The sequence below is a fragment of the Chelonia mydas genome, chromosome 11 (assembly GCF_015237465.2).
Source record: "Chelonia mydas isolate rCheMyd1 chromosome 11, rCheMyd1.pri.v2, whole genome shotgun sequence".
NCBI lineage: Eukaryota > Metazoa > Chordata > Testudines > Cheloniidae > Chelonia > Chelonia mydas.
The window spans coordinates 19,888,768-19,914,345 of record NC_051251.2 but is presented as its reverse complement, the minus strand read 5'-3'; the positions used below and the strand labels follow the sequence as shown (position 1 = coordinate 19,914,345).

Sequence of the window (25,578 nt, the reverse complement as noted above, 5' to 3'; positions counted from 1 at the left end):
TGCTATTTGTGTAGCTGCAGTTGCATATCTTAGATTGACCCTGCCCGGTAGTGTAGACAAGCCCTAAGATGCAGGGCCAGTGCAACCACTAGGCGAACTAGGCAGTCGCCTATGGCACCAAGTGGTTGGGGGGCGGCGGTGGAGCGGAAGTGAGCTGGGACAGGGGGGCGCAGGGAGGGCCGCCTGCAGCAAGTAATGGGTGGGGGGGCGGTGCACAGGGGAACCGCTCCCCGCCCCAGCTCACCTCTGCTCCGCCTCCTCCCCTGAGCACTGCCCCGCTCTGCTTCTCTCCCTTCCAGGCTTGTGTGCCAAACAGCTGATTGGTGCCGCAAGCCTGGGAGGCAGGAGAAGCGGCGGCGTGCTCGGGGAGGAGGTGGAGCAGAGGTGAGCTGGGGCGGGGAGCTGCCGCAGGGGGGGCTCCCCAGGCCGAGGGGACGGCGGGGAGCTGCCACAGGGGGGGCTCCCCAGGCCAAGGGGAGGGGGCTGTGGTGGCAGGGAGCTGCCGCAGAGCGGGGTGGGGGCGGCACAAGGTGGAAGTTTCGCCTAGGGCGCGAAACCTCTTTGCACCGACCCTGCTAAGATGACAAAGGACCTGAGCACTTCAGACTTTGTGGGAGATCCTGACCCAGGGGATGGTCAGCCATCTTCCTGGAAGTAGGTGCGGTGAGAATATTCCCTTGAATGAAGACTACAGATTGGTTAAGCCTTAGTCACTAGGAAGCATTTTTCACTTTTATTTGCTCGTAGCCATTTCTGGCTTTCTCTTTTATACTTGAACTCACTTCAAACCTCTCTCTCTCTCTCTCTTTCATTAAATAAATTCTGTTTTATTTTTATTTTAAATCAATCCAGTGCTAGATTTGATTTTTGAAGTGATTTAACTCCAGCTAAAGCAACAAGCTGCTGTGCTTTTGCCTCTTTAAAGGAACAATGGACCTTGTTACTCTTCTGAATGTTCTAGGAGAGGGCTGGACACTTCAGTTTTGGGAAAATTCAGGACTGGGAGTATGTTGGGGTCATTTGGTACAAGTGGAGACCAGAATGTGGCTGTGTTGTAACAAGCAAGCTGCTAGAGTCGGAGCTGCTGAGCTAGGGCTGGTTAATACAAAGACACTCAGTGCATGCTTGTTTGCTGGCTGGGAGCATCCAGACAAGGAGCTACAGCAGAGTATTTCCAGGCACTTAGATTGACTGGACAAACAGTGACACAACATCTTACTGGTCTGATTTGCACCCCAGAATGTGACTAATAGTAGTCCACTGTGTGGGCATTTAAATTTGGACTAGAACAAACTCTAAATTGTGTTATGGGGAACTCTTTTCTGATCCCTCTATAAATTTAACCTTGATTGATTGATTGATTTTCCTCATCAGTGACTACTAACATGGGAAAGTTTTTTATTCATTTGTGGAACAAATTATTAAGGATTTGCTGTTCATACACTTTTTGCTACCAAAGTTTATGCTTCTTTCCTAAGTATAAACACACTAATGGTATTCCTGTCCCAAGCATGGCAAAATCAGAGTTTGTCCCTGTTCATGTTTCTTAGAATCATGCTCCAATCTCCTTCACATACATGCGAAGAAAGAGATTTTCAGGTTCTACAACTAGGACAAGAAAAATGGTAGGGCAAGTAAGACACTTGGGGTTCAGTTTCCAAAAATGGGTGCTTACTTTCTGTATGCAATTCAAGAAACGTCATATGTAACAATCAGTGGGGAAAACAATTGTCTACCTAAGATGCACACACACAAAATAAGCACTTGAAAAAATAAACTTTTGAATTCCTTAGCATCTTTGTCTGCAGTTACCTTGTCAAAATGCTGTAGCTCCTCATCCAGGGACATTCTTCTCTTAAATAATTCATTATTTATTTTCCAGTAATGTCTAAAAGCACCAGCCAAGATTAGGGCCTCATTGTACTAGGAATTGTACAAACTCAGAGTAAGTGTCCCTGACCCAAAGAGCTTGCAATGTAAATAACTGATTGGCTCTCATTGAAAGGGTGTTCACTTAAAATCTTTACAGATGTAGATGCATGAGAAACCCAAGATGGAAGTTCTTCTAGATAGCCTACATAAACCACCACACATACAAGTTAAGTGCATATTCTTAATTTGAATTCTTCCCAGATAAAATACATATGCAAGTAGTGCAGCATATTTCCATTTATTCTGAATCAGTGATTTCTTTCTAAAATGGGAATATGATATGCAGAATATTTCTCATTTTATATAGCAGAGTTGATGTCCGTGTCTAGAGTATGCTATCCAAACTACCTAAAAATAAAAGCTTATTACTGTCTTCATAGATCTGTTCAAAGTAATAATTTTTAGTACAGCACGACTGCTTAGCTTACTTTGGTACATTCTGATGCAGTTTGTTCTTAACAGGTCATGTCCACTATTCTAATATGACATGAAGCCTGATAGAAAAATCTATGATCGATTATAGGAGCAGGACAAAGAGATATGAGAAGAAAGCAATGCAGAAGAACAGATATCCATCACTGTTTAGCAAGGAGACTAAAGAAGGTAGCTAGTCATATTATAGAATTTGAAGTTAATGTAGCACATCTTTTTGCTATGTGTGGGTAAACACTCTGTGCACTAGACCGTTTGTCTTACAGACAGACCGATTTGGTATGAAAAGTGGATTCTGACGTATGAGTTTTGTTGGAAGTGAACAAAATAAACTATTGTTTTGTTAACTTGAAAATAACTTAGCATGAAATAAAGAATACTCTCCAGCGGTTTGACTGTTGCTTACTAAAATGATTTTTAAGCTCTTAAAACATTTGCTAGTTTACAACTTAAAAATAGCAGAATATTAAATATAGAAAAGGAAATACCAAAATATATTGATTAGAACAAAATAGCAAAGCAAGTCTACTGGCTTTTTAATGTCAAATTAAACTGTTTTTTGTTGTTGGTTGGAAATTCGTATTTCAAAAGAAATTAATAATTGAAGGTCAAATTTTGTTATCCGTGATAGCCGTGGCTGTTTTGCTGTCAGCCTCAGTGGAACTAAGTTCTAGCCTTTGAGCCTCATCCATTCCATCTAATCACATATGTCTGTCTACCTTTGTCTATAAAATGTTATCTGTATAGCCAGGAGATAAATTACATTGCGCATGCACTTTTGGCTAGACCACCAAAATCTAACCACAAATCCATTTCCATGGGGATTTATTCTAACTTTCTAAATCCTTTGAAACAGCTTCCACAAGCTGCTCTCTATTTTTTTCCTTTCAGAAAACACGGCTCAACCTATTAGAGAAACATTTTCATCCCCTCCCAAATTCTAGGATGGACAATACTAAATCCTTCATTAGTTGAAGATATGATTTGGCAGTAAAATGATATAAAAAGTGTAATAATGTATATGTGCAGTACTCAGCCACTATGAGCAAGATGGGCCCAAGGCCTCATCCTGGCTCCAGCTCCATTGCTGTGCATATGGGCAGAGGGGGAAAATGCGCAGAGTCAAAGTTTGTTTTGTCCCCTGTTGCATAAGGAGAAGTAGGCTGCTACTCCCATAGACGTCTCAGCAGAGGGGAGCTGAAGGTGGGATGTCCTGCTCAGCAGAAGGCAGATGTTGGGGAGCCAGTTGTGGTTCCCTGATCCCATGGATTAGTCTATGCCTGCCCCAGATGCAGCATTAGTCTGAGCATTCCAGAGGCTGCTCTGACATACACTCCTGGCAAATGGACCCTTTGGAACTGAATGCCAGTGGAGGATCAGTGTTATTTAACAGAACTGTGCCATGTCCTTTCCTCAAGGCAGTACAAATAGGCTGGCGCATAACTGTAAATCTGGCCTCAAGACTATTGAGTAGATATAGAGACCTGTGCTTATGTCCTAATTTCTAGATATTTTGTAAAACCCCAGCTCTGCCATGTCAGGCTGTGACCTCATTAGCTTTGCCAATCTATGCAAGGACAAGATCTGCTGAGTACATTGTGTTAGCTTTTCTAGCTACTGCTGCACACTGAGCCCATGCTTTTAGAGAACAATCCATGATGACTCCAAGATCTCTTTCTTGAGGGTAACAGACCCCATCATTTTGTATGGAAAATTGGGATTATATTTTCCAATGTGTGTTACGTTGCACTTATCAGCAGTGAATTTCATCTAACATTTTTGTTGCCTGATCACCTAATTTGATGAGGTGCCTTTGCAACTCTTCACTGTCTGCTTTGGACTAAACTATCTAGAGTAATTTTGTATCATCTGCAAACTTTGCCACCTAACCATTCACCCCCTATTCCAGATCATGTTATTGAATAGCACTGGTCCCAGTACAGATCCTTGGGCCCCCCTCCCCAATTTACGTTTCTCCGCTATGAAAACTGACCTACCCTCTGTTTCCTGTCTTTTAACCAATTTCTGATCCATGAGCGGACTTTCCCTCTTATCCCATGACAACTTACTTTGCTTAAGAGGCTTTAGTGAAGGACCTTGTCAAAGGCTTTCGGAAAGTCCAAATATGTTATATTAACTGGCTCATGATTGTTGTCACCCCCAAATAGATGGGTGAGGCATGAGGAGAGATGTTAGCTCTGATGTCCTGGCGAAATTCCAGTTTGAGTAATTACATTCTGTTTCTCTAAATTTCCTCACTTTCAACTGCTTACAGAATTCTTCACTTCCTGCCATAAATTGTTGTGTAATGGTGCTGTGAGCAATTAAACAGCTGCTAAATTTTACCTGAGGGATTGCTGCACCTCAGTGGTAGAGGAAGTGATTTTTTTTGCATCTAAAGATTTTAAAGCACTTTGGGACATTAAGATGCAAGATGCTCTATACAGGAAACATGATTATTTACTATTAGATCTGTTATGTAGCTCATCCAGACACATGTTGTACTTTAAGACTGTAGGTACTGTAGGTATGGGGTGAAATCCTAGCCTTATTGAAGTCGGGGAGTTTGCCACTAATTTCAGTGGGGACAGTATTTCATCCTATAATATTCTAAGCATAACTGTCAATCTATCTAGTTAAACACATGGTTCTCCTGAAATATGTTAGATGCACTTAAATTGAAGTAATTTATTATGAAGCTAAATAAGGGGAGACTTGGACCCAATGTCATTTGTACTCTGGGCCATAAATAATATTTATACTTCGTAACTCCTTGGTAACTTTATTTTGAGCCTTATCACCTATATAGAGCTTTGCATGTTCAAAGCATTGTATAGACATAAAGGTGACTGCAGCTCAGCCAGGATTTCACCCTTTAATTATCAGTCTTTGCAACGCATGCAAGGAAACATTATTATCCCATTTTACAGATAGAAACAGAAACACAGAGTTTGTCTAAGGCCTCATGGCATAGCTGGGTATGATTATTCATCTGGTCATGCTACAACCCTCTTCTTGCTTTATTTTTAATGCTAACAAAAGTTTTAGAAACAATATTGGCCACTTGCTTGTCAACTTTCATGTTTTCCGGTAGAATCAATTAAGATGTATTTTTTCCTTTTGTATTTCTAATTTAACTACTAGGTTTCTCCTTCTAAAACTTAAATGTGAGTGAACCAAGTCTCTCAACCACACACAAACACCCCCTATCTCTTGGTCTGAGACCTTGAAATCTATGTTTCAGCTTGTTGCAGATTTTTATGGTTCAGTCATAACTCCCTGAAAAACAGGGCTTTAAAACGGAAGTGCTGACAAAACTTTAAACTACAGCAGTACAAATGGCGCTGCAATAATTTATAATCTAGAGGCAGCTCTTGGGTTTATTATCACTATGACAAATGCACTGTCATTGTTAATAGGATATTTCCCAGCAAGGACTTCTTGTTATGCAAGCCAGGTTCAGTATGTCATGCAGCATGATAGCAATAAAGTCTACAAGAATTTGTAATGAACTTCAATTACTAATAGATTATGGTTAATGGGAAATATGTGCAGTAAAGATATGGGTTTTTATATGCGCCTTCTGGTACTCTACAAGGCTATGATTTATGATACAATTTATGTTAACATTCTCCAGTATGAAAAAAGCCTAAATTGGTGGAAAGCTGCTTCATCCATAACAAATATTTAAGATAATTTTGCACATCATGTAAATGAAGATATAAAATTAGATATTAATCCATTTCATTTTAGCATTTGTATTTTTATTAATATGAAGATGTTGCCCTACTGTGTAATGACATTAAAAATCCCATCATGAGCTGCAAGCATGAATTACGTGGACATTGTGAAAATGACGATAGCATCTGAGATGTAAACGTAATAGTTCAAATTGCTGCTGTAATTAACCAGCATGATTAAATTGTACATAAAAATATTCTAAAGTGACAGTCTTGAGGCTGTTCAGACAAATGGATTTGGCATGGAACCGAGCCAGTTTGTGAGAACTGGAGCCCTCTTAAGTAGGGGTAGGGTTTTGGAGGCCAAATACAGCAGGAAGGAAGGGTATTTTGGAACCAGCCTTTCTGCTCTCTGTGGCTATGCTCTTTCCCTGAGGCCTAATGAGCGTGTAGTAGAGTAGAAGAATTATATATATGGCACAGAAAGGGACTCAGCTAAGCTAACATTGCATAAATCTCAAGGGGAGAGGGGAAGTCTTCTTGTGTATTATAAAATAGTACTATCCTGCTGCCCAATTAATGGCCCCACTTACCCGTCATTAGGAGGGGGCAGAGCGGAGCAAGCAGGAGGTTGGGGCCTCCGGGGGAAAGGGGTGGCACATGAGCGGGGCCATGGTTTGGACACCTGTGGGTTTCCCCACTTTTAGAGTGCTTCTGCTGCTCCTGGCTGGAGGAATGGGACTCCATAGTGTCTTTTACCAGGATTTGTTCTCTTTCAACAAATCTGTCAGAGTTTCATAGAATCACAGGACTAAATGGGATCCTCAGAGATCATCTAGTCCAGTCCCCTGCACTCATGGCAGGACTAAGTATTATCTAGACCATCCCTGACAGGTGCTTGTCTAGCCTGCTCTTAAAAATCTCCAATGATGGAGATTCCGCAACCTCCCTTGGCAATTTATTCCAGTGCTTAACTACCCTGGCAGTTAGGAACTGTTTCCTAATGTTCAACCTAAACTGCCGTTGCTGCAATTTAAGCCCATTGCTTCTTGTCCTATCCTCAGATGTTAGAAAAAGCAATTTTTCTCCCTCCTCCTTCTAACAACCTTTTATATACTTGAAAACTGTTATCATGTCCCCTCTCAGTCTTCGCTTCTCCAGACTAAACAAGCCCAGTTTTTTCAACCTTCTCTCATAGGTCATGTTTTCTAGACCTTTAATCATTTTTGTGGCTCTTCTCTGGACTTTCTCCAGTTTGTCCACATCTTTCCTGAAATGTGGTGCCCTCAGTGCTGCCAACATTGCTTAAAATGGACATTCCAGATGCTGGAAACAGTACAGCTGGCTTCATATTGTCTGGACTTGTCCCAGATTAGCTCCTGATTTGCTCCGTATTGCCTCAAAAACATCACTAGATTTTTGGTACCCAGAAGTTCATTTCTTGGGATACTTCAACCTTGCATTTGATAGATAGGCTGAAGTTGAGCACCTTTCTGTTGCCTGCTCAGTCAATTTATAAGAGATGGGAAAACCTTAACTCTCCCACCATGCTGGAATACACTCAACAGGCTTGGAACCTTGTTCCTCTGCATAAATCTGTGCTGACAGATCAGTATTCACATAAAGTAACTTCCAAAATAACCCTAGCAAAAAACAAACAAACAAACAGGAAAAGGCCATTTTCTGCAAAGAAGGGCAATTAAAATGTTTAGGAGAATGGAACTGTTCCTCTATGAGTAGAGATTAAAAAGATGGACTGTTCATCTTAGAAAAGAAATGACGAAGGAGGGCTTTGAAAGAGGTTATAAAATCAAGAATGTTGTGGAGAAAGTGAATAGGGAATTGTTATTTACTCCTTCATATAACCCCAAAACTAGAGGTAACCTGAGGAAATTAATAGGCAGTAGGTTTAAAACAAACAAAAGGAAGTATTTCTTCACAAAACGCAGAGTCAACTTGTGGAACTCATTGCCATAAGCCATTGTGAAGGCCAAAAGTATAACTGGGTTCAGAAAAGATTTAGATAAGTTCATGGAAGATGGGTCCATCAATGGCTATTAGTCAAAATTATCAGGGATGCAACCCCATGCTCCAGGTGTCTCTAAACCTCCACATGCCAGAAGCATCTTGTACTGGCCACGGTCAGACAGGATATTGGCTGATCCAGTATGATCATTCTTATGTTCCATCTAGTCATAAAGTTTTGTTTATACATTAATGTATTTCTGTAAGTTTCCAGGGCTCTATCCTCTGTGGTTGGGATTGAATTGGCACAGAATCCAGAGAGGGTGCTCTTGATGGGTTATATTCCCCACCCCTGCCTTTGATTTAGTGGCAACATGACAACACATGTTTCTCAAGAGTTCCACCTAATGTATCACTGAAGAGGACATACCACCAATAACAGCTGACAACTGGCTGAATTCTTTCTTCTGTTGTACATTAGTGATCCATACAGCATTGTGTCTGAAGGGGAGATTTTCCTTCCCTCCCCTTTTAGAATTTGTCATAGTATTACAGGATATATTTAGGTCTGCTAACCCTTGAAACTGCACATGCTGCTGTATAAAAGTGGTGGTAGTTTCTGTTCAGTGCAGCAGCTGTGAAATATAGTGGGTACATTCTAAAGTACGCTGGGATTAATATTTGATTACTAGATGTAGATATGTAAAACAATTCACACCAACATGACTGTAAATCGCTATTAATGCCTGGTGCACTTCCTACTAAATCACCCATCACCTCAAATATTTAATACATCGATATTGAATTGGCTGCATATACAAAATTAAAGATCCCATTTTGCAGCTAAAGCATTATCTACAGTAAACCATTTCAATATTGAATCAAGTTCACCTGCCTCACTGAATGAACTGAGTATTCAAGCTATTCAATTCACTCATGCACCTACATTGTATTCCACTAAGCACTGCATCTTGTATATAGCATAGTAGCTACTAAAACCATGAAATCATTTATTAAAACAAATTAATCAACTACTGAAGTGAAGACAGTGATGTTTAGGAAAGGGATTTAGGATGAAGTCACTTCACCAGCATTGAGAAGCATGAAAAAGTCCTCCAAGGTATGTCTACACTACAGCTGGGAGTGTGCTCAAGCTAGCACACAAAAATTAGCAATGTAGCTGGGGGTAGGTTGGGCAGTAGGTTGGCCTAGACACCCAAATACAAACCTGCCCAGATCCCCCCAGATATATACTCAGCCCCTGGCCCTGGGCTACCCCAGCTATGTGTCTATTTTTAGCCTGCTAGCTAGAGCAGAGCTAGTGCATGTTTTTTCTACCTGAGCTGGGAAGCATTTTCTTAGCTGCAGTGCAGATGTACCCCGAGTCAGAAATGGGTCAGTGTCCTTAGATAACTTCAAAAGAAGATCCTTCTTGCCAAATAGCTTATATTATAGATCAGTGGTTTTCAAACTGCGGGTCATGACCCAGTACTGGGTCGCGGAATGTAAGGCACTGGGTCGCGGCCGCTCAGCTCGGCACCGCCAACCGGGCCGTTAAAAGTCCCTGCCTGGCTAAGGCAGGGTAGTTCTACCTGTTCTGACACCGCGCTGTGCCCCAGAAACATCCAGCAGCAGGTCCAGCGCCTAGCCGAGGAGGCCATGTGGCTCCGTGCTCTGCCCCCACCCCAGCACTGGCTCCGCACTCCGGAGCTGAGGGCGGTGCCTGTGGGTGAGAGCCGCGTGGAGCTGCTTACGTACCTCTGCCTAGGAGCCAGACCTCCTGGCCGCTTCTGGGGCGCAGCGTGGTCTCTGGTGCCAGGGCAGGCAGGAAGCTTGCCTTAGCACCCCTGCTGTGCCACTGACCGGGAGCCACTGCAGGTAAGCCTGTGCCTCTATCCCCTACCCCAGCCCTGAGCCTCCCCCAAACCCAGAGCCCCCTCCTGCACCCCAAAGCCCTCATCTCTGTCCCCACCCCAGGGCCTGCACCCCCTCTTGCACCCCAGCCCTGAGCCCCTCCCACACCCCTAACCCCTCATCCTCAGCTCCATTGGGTCACGGGTATCAACAATTTTCTTCAACTGGGTCGCCAGAAAAAAAGTTTGAAAACCACTGTTATAGATGACGCTGGGCCCAATCCAGCCCTGGTGTAACTCTGTTGAAAACAAGAACCCCACTGATGCCATTTCTGTTTCATCCTTTAAGTTTTATTTTTATATCTTGTACATTATGGAGGCCACCAGACACATGTAGCCCTTGTTACACAAGAGTTAAGACAAATGAGGGAAAATACATATTTCTCTAACTGAAAATACAAACCTGAGACAACATTTTGGTTTAAAAGATCAGCAGCAACTCATTCCTACCAAGGATTTGCATGCTACCTTATTCTCTAATCCAATGCTGCAGAGATCTGGGCACCTGATGTGAAGAGCCAATACATTCTGTATGCATGGAAGTTATGATCACCATTGCCCAGGGAGTATGTTCATTTTGAGAAATGGTCTATGAGAGCTATAGCTTTATCTCTCCAGAGTCAGTTGTGTATATGAATCTGATTCATGGGGAAGGGAAGCTGTAGGTGAAACAAAATAAATTTGGAAATACGTGAACAGGGGAGCAGTGCTATGGGATGGTGTTGATTAGTAGGGCAGCAGATGTATGCAACTAATTCCTATAGAGGATCACCAGAAGTATGTTGTTTTGAAGGCAGTGTCGCAACAACTTCAAAACCACATCAGCAGCCGAGGAACCAACCCAAGGATCGGTAGTTATGGGGGAAGAGTTTTGTAAGCTAGGTTGAGGAGTTGTACTGGGGATTTCCAAACATACTTCATTTAAAAAAATATTTGGCTGGATAGCATATTTAAATTATAATGATATCTGTTCAAGGTCAGTATTACTCCTTATCCATTCATCAGAAGTGCATTGTTTTGTATTTGTTGGGCTTTGATTAACGGTGCTAGTTATATGTACTCTGATTATAGAACTGTCATATAATAAAGTATAACTTGCTGAATAGCAAGTTACGTATTAATATATTTTTGAAGAAATAGTAATGTATTAACGTGCATTTGTAACACCTATTAATATTAATTTTCTAACTGTTTATAAACTTTCTCAGACATACCCTAGTAAACTTAATTTGTAGCGTATAAAAGACACTCAGAAATTTAAGTGGTTAACTGTTTGTATATGATCATTTGTTTTTGGACTGAGAAATCCAGTAGATCTTAGTCATGGCTCAATCACTATTGCACTCAAGTTGTTGTTAAAAAAAACCTTTCCATCTTTCTCCTCGCTGCATTCAGGCTTTTTTAGTTCTTCCATTATTTCATTTTTTAGGTCAAGAGGAGCAGTTTTACTAAAATAGCAGGTTTCTGTCAAAAAATCCAGCAGCAGCTCCCCCTCTTTATTCCCTTTGATAAAACAGTTAGTTATGTCCATAGTGGATGGAAGCTCATAGACCTGATACTTCAGCCCTATTGTATTGAGTTGCTCTTTGATGTCAGCAGATGAAATATATACGCAAAGATCGTTTAGAGGTAAGCGAGGTCCATATTTCTTCCACAGCCTAGCCCAGCCACTGGTTCCTGCCAGATTAAAATCATATTTAAAAATAAGAGTGTATTTAAACAAAGTTTCAGATGGATTATTTAAGCATTATGGCCCCAATTCTGAGTTGAACCGTTCAGGAGGCACAGCCCAGGAGACACAGCCCATGACATAGGAGCACAGAGGCTATATGCAAAATAATTGCTACACTAAATGGGTAAGACCCCTGAGTGCACGTGGGCCTGCACACAGTGGAATCAAGGCAGACGGGTGTGGCAGCAAAAGGGCAGGATCCTCAGAATCTGTATAGGAGATCCACACACCCCTGCCTTTGCTTCCCTTGTACCAATACCCAGTAGGGTTTGGAGGAAGGGATAGGATGGATTCACCCGCTGAACCCCACTCATAAGACAGCTTGTGCAGCATTAGTGGCCTCAGGGAGGATTCCGTTACAGACCCACCCCTTAACCTGGGAGCCCCGTTATGCACAGTTCATTAAAGGCCTGATCCTGTTGCTACTGCTGTCAATGACCAAACAACCACTGATGCAGGACTGGGCCCTTACCCAGGACATATAGAAGCCTTGGCCCTGAAAGAATACAGGGATTATTCAGCAGTTTAAAGGTTTAAAGTTTAACGCTTGTTAATGATAAAACAAAGCACTTAGTTATATTTATATAGGGTTAGGCTGTGCAAGTTGCCTAGAGCCCAGAGTAAAGGATGGTACAGAGCCACACCACTTTAAGGCTAGGGCAAAATTCTACCTCAAAGCTGCTTAGGGTACAAGGTGAGTATGTCTGCTGCTACACCCCTTCAGTCCCATTACACAAGCTGATGAGGGACAGTCTTGGGTAGATTCCTCCCTCTCTTCACCTCTGCAGAGCAATCAGGGCTTGCTATTTTGGCTGGCTCTTATTCAGGCTGTACAAGGCCGTGGGCGGGGGGCTATGAGAATGCTCCTATAGCCTTCACCAATCCTCCACATGCATGTAAGGACCAGCCACAATCTGCCCCATAGTGATCACAGGTTTGTACATACGTACATATTCACAGCAGAGACATATTTTGAATTAATGAGGTACTGAGACAGCGGACATTCGAAAAAGAACAGTCAGGGAAGCTGATGGCAATGCAGGATTTATTTCTTTATTCTCTCTAATCTCAGTTCCATGATTCAGCGTTTCCAGTGTAAAACATTTATAAGAAGGATGACACCACCCTGATTGGGTGGGCTGGAAGTAAATCCAGGCCTAATTGAGGACCTGCTGAGAGAGAGGACTCTAAATTCCCCTAACTAATAAACCATTCTCCAAAACTGCCTTTGTCTGTAAACAGTTACCTACAGTGTAATAAATACTTCAGTGGTTTAGAGGAGACTCTGATGCTATTTTTTTCTCACCTGGTTGAAAATGAATGCAGAGCACTAATTGCAGAAAAGTTGCTGGTGTCAGTGTTCAGTGACTTGGTGCCATTTCTGAGCTGAGCAATTACACACTACTTGAATGGAGTATTATTATAATAGCTCTCTGTGGGCGCAACATATGGCACTACTTTTGTTTTCAAGATGATGTGAACTTAATGGGGTTGGGTTTTTTTTTTTTTGATTTGTGATTAAAAACACTACAACTTAACTCTTGTAGCTGTCCTGGCCTCTCGAAAGGTACAGAGTGACTGGGAGGGACTGAAACCTTCATAGAGGGACCACATATCCTTTTCAATTCTTCTCTTTTTAGTCCCAGGGTTTTTTGTTTTGTTTTGGAGGGAGCTATATTTTGAAACTGCTTTTGCCTATTTATTTTCTTGTAGTTTTCCCATCTCACCCTTCTCTTCCTGTTTCATTCTCTCTGTAGCTCTTCTCCTTCCCTTCTTTTTCCCCCTCTTCCCTTAGTTTTATTTATTTTTTATTCTTTGCTATTCTAAGCTGCCTCTGATTCAGTTTTCCTTTCCCTTGTTGGTTCCATTGCTTTCTGCTCTTCTCTATTCCATTATCTTCCTCCTTTCCTTGTCACCAGTCCACCTCTCTGCAGGTTAAAGGCCACTCTAGGTCATTACAAAAACTAATATCCCCATACTAATTTCCCCCTACTGTTACTCACACCTTCTTGTCAACTGTTTGAAATGGGCCACCCTCATTACCACTACAAAAGTGATTTTTCCTGCCTTGGTATTCTACTGTTAATTGAATTGTCTTGTTAGCACTGACCCTGAACTTGGTAAGGCAACTCCCATCTTTTCATGTACTGTGTATATATACCTGCTACTGTATTTTCCACTCCATGCATCTGATGAAGTGGGTTTTAGCCCACAAAAGCTTATGCCCTAATAAATTTGTTAGTCTCTAAGGTGCCACAAGGACTCCTCGTTGTTTTCACTCTAGGTCAGAAATCGTACCCTAGAGACTCTTGTTCTGACTCGAGTGGGAGGGCTGGCCTATCAAAAATTGTGACACATAACTCAGACTTGCAGACACAGCAATCACTACTGTCCACATATGTTTTCTAATAGCCCTACTTGTAGATGTAGATTGACTCATGCAATTGTGAATTATGAATTGCGTTTTCAGAGAGAAGTACAATAAGGAATAATACCATGCAAAAACTGTAACGCTGGGTGAGGACTACAAATATTTAATGCATTAGTTCAAATTTGTAAAAATTCCTTTTGACTGTGTTCATGCCCTTTTTTATGTTTGCCTCCCATGAATATTCCAGTGAATACACTTACTGGTAGCTTGAAGGGAGTCAAGTGAATATCCCAGAACATTCATGGACAAGAAATTTCCAATTCAGATTTCTGGGTATTTGTGCCAGGAACCTGATTTCAAGAGTTACGCTCATGCAATCAGGGAACTGAAACATGTCACCTGTGTGTCTAATGTAAACTATTGTAATTTTAAATATGGAATACTTGCACTGAACAGCTTACTAACAAGCTATCAGCCAAAAATGATTCACAAACAATTCTGAATAGTACATCTATGAATTGCCTGCAAAAAGCACAATTTTCTCAAACACAAAAAGGGGTGAGCTTCATTATTTAAAATATACATTTTACATATACAATTTACAAATTTTCCCAAATCTAATAAAAACAAATTTTTTAAGCACTGAGGCCCTGTTCCTCAAAGGTGTTTAGCTGCCTAAGGGCCTTGCCAAAACAATCATAGGTGAACGTTTATATATCTTAGCAACGATTACATGTTACTGTATCCTAGCATCAGAAAATCCCATATAACTGTATGAGAAATTTCCCAGAGGGTTATGTTAGACTCCAGTCATGGTAATGCTAATAAATCCATAGTCACCTGATGTCACAGTACTGTAGAATCCTAACGTATTCTGTTTTTCCATTTTGCTACTGAATCGATCATACAGTATCTCAATCAGATGTGAAACAGCCAATCTAATTCTGCAGATGAGATTTTCCACAAAACGATGATATTAAGGAAATGGGCAGTTAAAGGGGAAAATGGACCATATGTCCACCAACACCTGTTGTATGGCATAACAGAGCACCATTGCTGCTGTTTGCTTAATGCCACATGTGTCTAGGAGTTACAAGTCTTTGTGCCGTATCCTGAAACCTTTAATGCATGAATAGCTTCACTGATATCGATGGCACTGCTTAACTGAGTAAGGGTGTCAGGATCAAGCCTGTTTAGTTCATTGTCTGTCTATTATGAGTTTATCACTATCCTTGTTTACAAATGAAGTTGCCAAGATTCTGATTTGTGAATTTCACAAAGCTCTGTTTTTATTTTGTGGGCTTTGAGGCATACAGTCTACTGCATATAAAACATAGATCTCAAACACACACACACACCCCATATAATACATGTCTGGTTGGCTGGCAGTTCACTAAGCTAGGAGCTTAAGTTCTATAGTACAGCAATTAAGTTGAGAACTGGCCTATGATGAACTCAGATGTGTGCACACATGAACACATGCAGTCTTCATAGGTGCACATTCAGATCTGCACTGAGTGTGGAAAGAACCCACTTAAGATCACCTACCTGATACAAGAATAATAAGGAGCTTAGCCTTAGCTTCCAGCAGACTGTGAAAGTATTGAATAGTAGCAGAAAAATCTTTTACGTAGTAGAGCATCTGGAAATGAAAAGAAATACTGTAAAATAAATACTCCAAGCCTGACAGGTTCCTTGGAGATTGATGGCAAATGCAGGGGCGTGGGCAGCATCTGTCTGTGTGTAGCCAGAAAGCAGGCAGAAAATGAGCAGAGAGTGGGAGCAGCAGTGGAAGGGTATCCCTGCGAGGAAGCTGAGGTTACGGCTACACTAGAGAGCTCACAGAGTCACAGATGCACCAATGCAGCTACGCCTCTGTAAGCTTTCTAATGTAGCCACTCAAATGTAGCTGGGCAAGAGCTCTGTCAGCTTAATTATTCCAGCCCCCGCAAACAGCAGTAGCTATGTCAGGGGGAGAAGCTTTCAGCAACTCCTGCTCTTGTTGTACAGAGATAAAAAAATAAGGGATGTCCCTTGTATTAAGGGACTGTTGGCAACCCTAAGGGTCAGCTCCTAAATACTGTATTTACTACAAGCCCTGAGTAAGAGGCATCAGGTAGTTGCTCAGAGCCACAATTTGGTCCCTGGTTCCCCTTTTGCTCCAGTAAGTAAGTAAGCTGCAGCAGCCCTTGACCTGGAGCACATAACTTCCTTCTCTGCACCAGCTCACCCCTGCAGACTGACACGCTGTGGGCAAGGGCAATGTATAAGCTCCGCCCACTTCCCACCCATCTGCATGAGAGGAGGTAGCTGCAACATGGCTACCCTGCACAGAGGAGTGAAGGGGTGTCTATGCCCACTTACACCTTGCCTGGACATGTTGGGCAAGTGACAATCTTGCCCTAAGTTTTTTGTCCAAGTTTGCATTGGATACCTTTTAAAAAAAAATGAAACTAAGAACTTTTGTGTAATTGCTGAAAATTTTGCTGGTGATACCGTTTCTAGCCAGTAAAAATAGGATGTGTCCAGAATAATGTAGGTTATGTACCATCAGGGGTGAATGAAACTTACAGGACTTACTGGTACGCCAGAATCCTGAGCAGGGGGCGTGGCCTCAACCGGAAGAGGCTTGGCCTCAACCAGAAGAAGCGGGACCTTTAAAGCGCCGTGGCTTCGGCTGCGGTAGTAGCAGCTGGGAGCCCCGGGGCCCTTTAAATCATCCCTGAAGCTACCAGCTGCAGAGGCAGCTGGGAGCTCCAGGGCTCATTTAAAGGGCCCAGGGCTCCGGCCGCCGCTCCCGCAGCGGATCCCCGGGCCCTTTAAATCGCCGATGAAGCCCCTGGGGCTCCTGGCTGCTGCCGCTACCCTGAGGCTCGGGCAGAGATTTAAAGGTCCTGGGGCTCCGCTGCTGTAGCAGCGGCCGCAATCCCCTGGCCCTTTAAATCACTGCCAGAGCCCTGCAGCCGCTACTCCAAGGCTGCGGCAGCGGGGCTCAGGTGGCAATTTAAAGGGCCCAAGGCTCCGGCCACTGCAGGGAGCCCCAGGCCCTTTAAATTGCAGGCCTGGGGAAGCCGGTCTGGTCTGGCATGGCGGACCGGCTCTGAATGAGAGCACTAACCAGGCTACGTGGTGATTTCAGCACAGAAGTGTTTAATTTAATGTTTGTTAACATTCTTCCCTTCCCCCTTCCCGAAATCCTTCTGGCAATGTCTGGTCCATGAATGTGCCTTTCTGTGACTTCACTAATCATTCTGATGCTTTGTCTTCACTGGACCCTTGTCTTTTTACCTTTTTTACCTCAGGGTAACTAATACAGTTGAGTTATTCCAAGGTAAAACCACAGTGGAGACACGCTACAGATAAGGTAGGCAAGGTCAAGCCCACGTGGGGATACAGTGCTCACCTCACCTAGTTTAACTGATGGTAAAACTACAGTGCCTTGTCTCCACTCTGTTTTTACATTGGGTTAGCTCACCTGCATTAGTTACCCTGAGGGGAAAAAATACACAGATTTTTAGCAGTGAAGACATGGTCTGTGATAACTTCAGTGAACCTAAAAGTACAAAGAAAATTTCACAGAGAGGAAAAATTTAAAAAAAATCAGTTAACATTTATTTCTCAGCTGACTGCCACCTTTAGCCTGGTTAATGAGGATACTGAACCCTAAAGTTGCCTTGCTTACCTCAGTTTTCATTTTTGCAGCTCACTTATATTTAAGTAGGTTGAGTTTATTTCTTTATAATTCTTTACCTTTCTTCTCATTAAAGTGCACAACGAGGTCACCGACCTTAGGCGTATTCTGTAGAGACAGATGTCAACAACATTTACTATGCATTGCTTTTACCTGAATCATGTGAATAAAGTCCCATTTCTTAAACTCTTTTTTCTCGTTCATTCGACTTTCATATTCAGACGACGTCTCCTTATTCCAGGTAAACTTTATGTTCTCAAGGTTCGATGTCTTAGCTACGCGTTCTAAAATACAGAGAGGATGGTGTTTAGTCTATCTCATTTGAGCAAATGTGGAAACAATTTCCATTCAAAATTGTAACGTAGCCAAAAGTTACATGTTGGCATCATTTTTAATGTAATAACAGAATATTAAAAATGAAGCCTATATGTTATAGTATGTGAACAAATAAAGGTAATAAATAGTAACGATAGGCCCAGTTCTGTGAGGGACTGACTGGTCAGGTCTTTGTGGGATGAAGTACAAATGGGATCTGATGCCTTTATCTTTGTCACTCTTAGCTGTAGAGACTTTTCAGTAGAAATGAGCAAAAATTTGAAAGTTAGGAACTTAATCTGGCTCCAGCTTCCTCAAAATCCTAGTGCCTGAACCCAAGCTTTGGTTTGGTCCATTACAGAAAGGAGCAATGTTTAGATACTTATCCCAACTTCTCCAAGTTTTGAGTGTGTTCAGAGCCAAGCCTTTCGTTCAGGGTCTTATACTGAAGAGTGAAAGAAAGGGAGGGTATTAGAGTGATGTTAATTATAGGAGAGTAATAACAGAAGTATTTTCAGCATTGTTTTAATGTGCGTAAAAAGACTGAATATTAGGAAGAGGGAAGTGTGTTTAAAGTGGGTTCATTCTGAGTCAAGGGCCTGATTCACCACTGTACTACCAGTTTTATGTAGTGTAACTACGTTGTTTCCAGTAGTTATATCAGCATAAAAACAGCAGCATCACTGTGGTAAATTCAGCCTAAAATGTGCAACACTTGTTCAGAAGAACATGCTTTGTTAAAATCAGCACTTTAACAGAGCTAATCAAAGGGTTTCTCTTCTTAGGGTTTTGATGATGATATATCCCAGCAGAATAGATGAGAAATGCTCCATCAGTGCTTATGTTCTTTTCCTTTACTAGTGGAGATGGGTTACCATTTTTGGATGCTGCTGATGTTGCTCTGTTCTCTTCCATTAACCAGTCACTGGTCTCTGTGCCCATAGTTCAAATCTAATTTGCTATTTTAAACTCAGCCATCATTCAGCAGCCGTCCATATCGCTATTGCAAATAATCTGGTACAATCTGATTCAATTTAATTGCTAGACAGTTTGTGAGGAGACATTAGGAAGAAAATCGGATCACTGACCAACCCAGACAGCGTAGTTTCTTTATGTCAAAATCCAAACAAGGCAAACTGGTTTGGATAAAATAGGAGTCTCCACCTAAAAATTCATCTGAACCCCAAACTTTCCCTTTAGCAGTTCTGCAAAGTTCTACTAATTCTCTCCCCAGTTTATTCCAGATTTGCATGGCAGTTCTGTCTTCCAAGGTCCTCTTCCTGGTTTCAGAAGCCCCGAAATACCATAACAGATAACAGTTCTTTTGGTTTGAACTGAAACTGGAAATATAAGGCTCTTGGCAGTACAAGGGGCTTTAATGTGTAAATGAGAATCAGACCCACAATGTTTAATGGCTGTATATCAGAGAATGTTCTGCTGGCCAGGAAACTCAGAGGGTGTTGCAATCTAGGTGGAGGCTTTATTTGGAGTCACAGCGTAGACCCAAGCTCATCTAGGGTCATGGACTGATGTGCTTAGTTTAGAGGATTAGTTTGTTCCTCCCTGAGAGTGAGTAGCAGATGAGGCTGATAATTTGACTTCTGAATTACCAAACAGATTGTATTTCCAATTCTCCAGGAAGAGAAATTGGGGCTAAAAACCTAGGTTGATACTTTTTGTGAACATGGTTACAAATCAACAGAATTTTAGTTAGAAATTTAGTTTAGTATTTAATTTTTAGTTTAAGAACTCTTAAAATAAGGGAAACAACTTAATTTTTCTTACTTACCTTTTCCCGAAAAAATGCCCCAAATAGGATTATACAGCCAATTAACTGGCTAGAGATTAGAGGTGATCACAAAGTACACAAAGATTTCATGAGAGCCTTGTCTTGTGTGGTTTCAGAATAGCAGCCGTGTTAGTCTGTATTCGCAAAAAGAAAAGGCGTACTTGTGGCACCTTAGAGACTAACCAATTTATTTGAGCATAAGCTTTCGTGAGCTACAGCTCACTTCATCAGATACATTCAGTGGAAATTCAGTATTTTCCACTGAATGCATCCGATGAAGTGAGCTGTAGCTCACGAAAGCTTATGCTCAAATAAATTGGTTACTCTCTAAGGTGCCACAAGTACTCCTTTTCTTTTTGTCTTGTGTGGTGTGCATATCCCATAAATTCAGACAGTTCTCAGAGAGAGAGAGAGTTTCCAGAAGGATCAGAACTATTGGATGCATACCCAAAGCAAACTGTCAAACTTTCTGATGTCCGACCATCAATAGTCTAAATCTGGGGCAATCTAAAAGTTAGTAGGGAAGCTTGCACTATAGCTCTGAGACAGACAATTTTTTTATTAATGGTTGCCTATGAACCCCCTTTTGTGCTCATCTCCTCACATGTCCTATGTACTACCTTTAAAATGAACAGAAAGGTGTGTGACGGAGGCAGCTAGTGAAAAAATGATGTGCTTCCTGCAAGTGTCTTGAGGTTTCCCCAGGTTTTGAACTTACTGTACAAAATAATGGTGATTTCTCTAGGATTTCCTGCGGAATATCTCAGACTGTGCAAGTTTGTGTATGCAAGTGTTGTTGTAGCCATGTTGGTCCCAGGATAAGAACATAAGAACGGCCACACTGGGTCAGACCAAAGGTCCATTTAGCCCAGTATCCTGTCTTCCGACAGCAGTCAATGTCAAGTGCCCCAGACGGAATGAACAAAACAGGTAACCACCAAGTGATCCATCCCCTGTTGCCCGTTCCCAGCTTCTGGCAAACAGAGGCTAGGGACACCATCCCTGTCCATCCTGGCTAATAGCCATTGATGGACCTATCTTCCATGAATTTATCTAGTTCTTTTTTGAACCCTGTTATAGTTTTGACCTTCGCAACATCCTCTAGCAAAGAGTTCAACAGAGTTCTGCATTGTGTGAAGAAATACTTCCTTTTGTTTGTTTTAAACCTGCTGCCTAATAATTTCATTTGGTGACCCCTAGTTCTTGTGTTACAAGAAGGAGTAAATAACACTTCCTTATTTACTTTTGACACACCAGTCCTGATTTTATAGACCTCTATCATATCCCCCCTTAGTTGTCTCTTTTCCAAACTGAAAAGTCTCAATCTTATTAATCTCTCCTCATATGGAAGCTGTTCCATTCCCCTAATAATTTTTGTTGTCCTTTTTTGGACCTTTTTCAATTTCAATATATCTTTATTCCAATATATCTGTACGCAGTATTTAAGAGGTGGGAGTACTATGGATTTATCTAGAGGCAATATGTTATTTTCTGTTTTATTATCTATCCCTTTCTTAATGATTCCTAACATTGTGTTAGCCTTTTTGACTGCTGCTGCACAGAGAGTTTTCAGAGAACGATCCACAATGACCCAGAGCTCTTCTTTGGGTCACCTGCTTATCTGTCTGTCTGTCTCACCAACAGAAGCTGGTCCAATAAATGATATTCTCTCACATACCTTGTCTCTCCAAGTTCTTTCATGTTAAGAATCCTGCATTTTTAAAGGTGTCCTCTAAACCTAAGGATATATCTACATTGCAATTAGACACCCGCGGCCGGCCCATGCCAGCTGACTCAGGCTTGCAGGGCTCAGGCTAAGGGGCTGTTTAATTGCAGTGTAGAAATTCAGGCTTAGGCTATAGCCGAACCTCTGGGACCTTTCCACCTCACAGAGTCCTAAACTCTGGCTCCAGCCCAAGCCCAAACATCTACACTGCAATTAAACAGTCCTGCAGCCCAAGTCTACAAGCCCAAGTTAGCTGGCACAGGCCAGCTGCAGGTTTTTAATTGCAGTGAGACATACACTTAGAAAGTTAGTATTTTTAGATGAGAGCAAATAGTGTATTATTTATAGCGTGAGGGCACCCAACACATTCCAGGCACTCTCCATAAAGAAGCTGCAGAGCCTGATTCTCCACTGCCTTATACTTTGTGTAGTCACTTGCACATTTTGATCTGGTACTGGTCTGCGCCCACGAGGTGCAAGGCTGGCCACAGTCCCTGCTTCCAAAAGAGTACAATCTATATGTAGAAATCAGTTCGCCCATCACCAGAATATGTATAGCCATGTACTGATCGAACCCAGTAGGTGTTTGACAGCACATAACTGGCTAAGATTGGCAATCAAAATGAATACATTTAGTTGAAACTTCAGTGAGAATTTGGCCAGGCGCAAAGGCTAAACACATACTTTATTAGGTATGCCATGGCATTTTTCACAAAACAATCAATGAGGATCTCTGATTTATGGAGAGAGGCATGTTCCAGACCTCTGAGCATAGGACTGAAAGCAAAGATCTTTTGAATGCCAGTTTGTACATTATTGCTGTCTGTATCTTGGACAAGCTAATTAACCTCTATGCCTTGGTTACCTAATTTGTGAGGACTATACTTAACTCAGTAGGGTATTATGAGGATTAGGTAGTTAATATTTGCAAACCACTTAAAAATAGTTCTTGGCATTTTTGTTAAACACAATTTCAAGCAGACCCCTCAATGCCATTCTGGGACACTGAGTCAGTGGGAAGAGGGAAGCACACCACACCACTGAAACACAAACACTACATCCTAAAACATCAGGGTTTTACTTATAGCTCTTTCATGCAGTTACTGAACCCTATCTAGTTTATAAAATCTGATCACCTAGCAATGTAAAGAGGCATGGCTTCAGATAGCAGTCTAACACTGCACATACAGATAAAAAGAGTTCCATGAAAAGCACTCTAAGAATGGAATACAGTAGAGGCATCTGTGTAGTTATAAGGTTTGTCCATGCAGAGCTCTTTGCAGGATCAGGAACTAGGACCTTGCTAAGAAGGCAGGAGTCTGCAGTACAGTTGAAAAATTACTAATTACTAATAATTACTAATCCTAAATGAAGATAGTAATTTCCTCTTTTTGAGGCGAAATTGGAACAAAAAGCCTTATAAAGATGACATGTTAGCCAGTGGTCAACTTTGTTAAATGCATTTGCTAGTTCAAATACCTTTGTAGCTGAGGATTTGTTCACTGCTTGGTTCTATCACCTCATTGTTAATGGTAACTCCTGGATGTTTAGCTTGTACTTTTGAGAGAATCTGAAGGTCGATTTCACCTAGGATACAAATATGAAACAGAATAAAAAGGTCAGAGCAGGGATAAATGTGAGGGTTCTGCTAGCTATCATCCTTCCCAAAATCCCTCTTTTTTTAAAAAAAAATGTAGGTCTTAGATCAATTGCCATGGCGATTAAATCCACTATTTATGTACTGGACAGGTATCACACAGGCATTGGCAGTGTAGTCTTCCACATATTGCTCTTACTGAATTGCTTCAACCCCTTTCTGGAAGATCTGTCTCTAGGGACTGACGATTAATTCCATCACTCCCTCATGAGTCTGACGTCTCTGACACTATCAGATGTATCAGATGTGATGTTCTGTAGTGAGATGTGCACATGTCCTCTCAAAAATGGACTGAACCTCCTATTTTGTTTCACACATGCCACTAAATAGCTGTCACCTGGTTTCAACCACTATTAGAGAGTGGTCAGTACCAAAACCCGGGATACAATCATCCCTGATCTTTGGCAAGTATAGATCTGGATCCAAACTGCAGATCTGCCCCATTTCTAGTCACTACCAACCCAGGCTGGTGTGGAACCAATGAACCAGAGGTAAAAAGCTCTCTGTTCTATTAGAAAATCCCTAAGCCATCACAGTATTCCCCCATTTGTATTTTACAAGGCCATTTGGAGAGTGTTTTGTGTTTATTTTTGAGAGTGAATTAGGGGTCTTTGTCCCAAAGGCTAATTGGCTAATGAGACACATGAGGAAGGGGAAAAAAAGAATATTAATTTGAAAGCTGAAGCAAATCTCCATTTTTTCCTTTGGTCCTTAAAGTCCTTTGCTCTTTCTGTGACTGACTAAGCTCAATACTGTGTGTCTGTGTATAGAGCATAAAGCAAATATAACAGCACTGGCTGCTTCTTCTCTGTACACAAGGGATCATTCAGATCTGCTGCAGTGATTTTATTGATGAGTGTATTGATAGACCCAACATTTAAATTCCTAGTCCAATATGCAGCATCAGTAGAGCAAGTAAATAAGATGTTCATTTGTATGACGAAGGAAACCTAGGACACTGTGCTGTAATACTTTATAAAGGCATTGCTTGGACTGCATTGGCTGCATAGTTTTGGTGTCCAGTGTTGGTCACCTTATTTATCTAAACATTCAGTTAAGGTAGAGAGAGTGAAAACAGAGGGCAACTAAAACGAAAAATTGAATAGAGTGTCTTATTTACAAGGAGCAGCTGAACTTAAGTCATGAAAGGCGACAAGATTGAAGCATTTAAACTATGTTAAAGTATAAAATTTTTGACACTCAATCAAAAGTAGAACTAGGGGCAGAGATTTAAGATAACAGAGAATGTATGCAAGAAGAATTTATGGAGGGATGGTGAATAATTGGAATGGACTTCCAGCTGAGTAGGTTGAGTGAAGCAGCATTAATGTACTTAGGCAAAAATGGATAACTGGGGTGAATTTGGTAAGTTGAAGAGATACAGATATGTTTGAGAGGCTGGCTGACCTTCCTGGAGGCAAGCAGGCAACTTTTCACATGCTCATTCCCTCCTCCCCCTCTCCTCACCAGCTTGGTTTAATGGGACTTTTTTTGATACACATGGTACTTATGACTCCCATTATCTAAGCACCTTACAATCTTCACTTTATCTAGCCTCAACACCATGTGAGGTAGGGAAGTACTATTATGCCCATTTTACAGATGGGGATCTGAGGCACAGAGTTGCCCACAGTAACACAGGAAGTTGGCAATAGAATAGGAAATTGAATTCAGGTTGCCTACATCACAGGCTAGTGACCTAACCACTGGACCATCCTTCTTCTCATCATACCACCGCAGACATGAAGAGGTCCATGCCTTGCTTCTGGTCTTACTAAATGTCATGTGACAGGGTGCTGGGCAAAGGGTTTCTGATTCAGCCCTCTGTCACGCCAGCTCCTATTCAGGGTGATAGATTAGAGATGGCTGTAGATAACCTGGCCCTAATTGGGGACGCAGAGACAGCTGCCGCCTAATTAGCCTGGGGCTGTATAAAAGCCTAAGGGTGGGGAGGCAGAAAGGAAGGGAAAAGGCAGGCAGTGGAAGCAGGAAGGTAGTTCTCTCCTCCCTCCTGCCTGCAGATGATGAAGGACCAACTGTGAAATGGTGGTGGGAACAAGCCTGTGAATAAACTGCACCAGTGGCTATTAACCCTAGGGTCTCCGAGTGACTTTGTAGATTTAGCAGAGGCAGGAACCAAGGGGGCCCTGCCATGCTCTGCTACGTATCATTACAGTTTGTAACTACACACTACAGTTGAAGCGTTCAAGTCTTGCACTGTTTGTGTGTGAATAAGGCCCTATTAAAGGTACATAAAAACATAAGGAAGGGTTTAATCTTTTCAGAGCTAAGTATCTTTTTAAAAACAAATATTTACATGACATTTGTGTAAGCATGTTCTTTCAAGAAAGGGAAATTGAATTTCAGAAGTAACA

At 41.8% G+C, this 25,578-nt stretch overlaps 1 protein-coding gene across 4 annotated transcripts in view; it reads right to left on the bottom strand.

The window, feature by feature from the left end:
• Positions 1 to 10,191: 10,191 nt before the first annotated feature.
• Positions 10,192 to 25,578, bottom strand: part of HNMT (histamine N-methyltransferase) — a 45,471-nt gene continuing 30,084 nt past the window's right edge. For 3 of the 4 annotated variants that reach the window (XM_043525542.1, XM_007057470.4, XM_043525543.1), the window contains 4 exons: positions 23,026 to 23,133; positions 17,870 to 18,000; positions 15,574 to 15,667; positions 10,192 to 11,599 (listed from right to left, as the gene is read on the bottom strand). In XM_043525542.1, coding sequence (XP_043381477.1) covers positions 11,244 to 11,599; positions 15,574 to 15,667; positions 17,870 to 18,000; positions 23,026 to 23,133 — 689 coding nt within the window. In that variant the 3' untranslated portion in view covers positions 10,192 to 11,243. The other variant, XM_037912914.2, reaches the window with a different exon arrangement.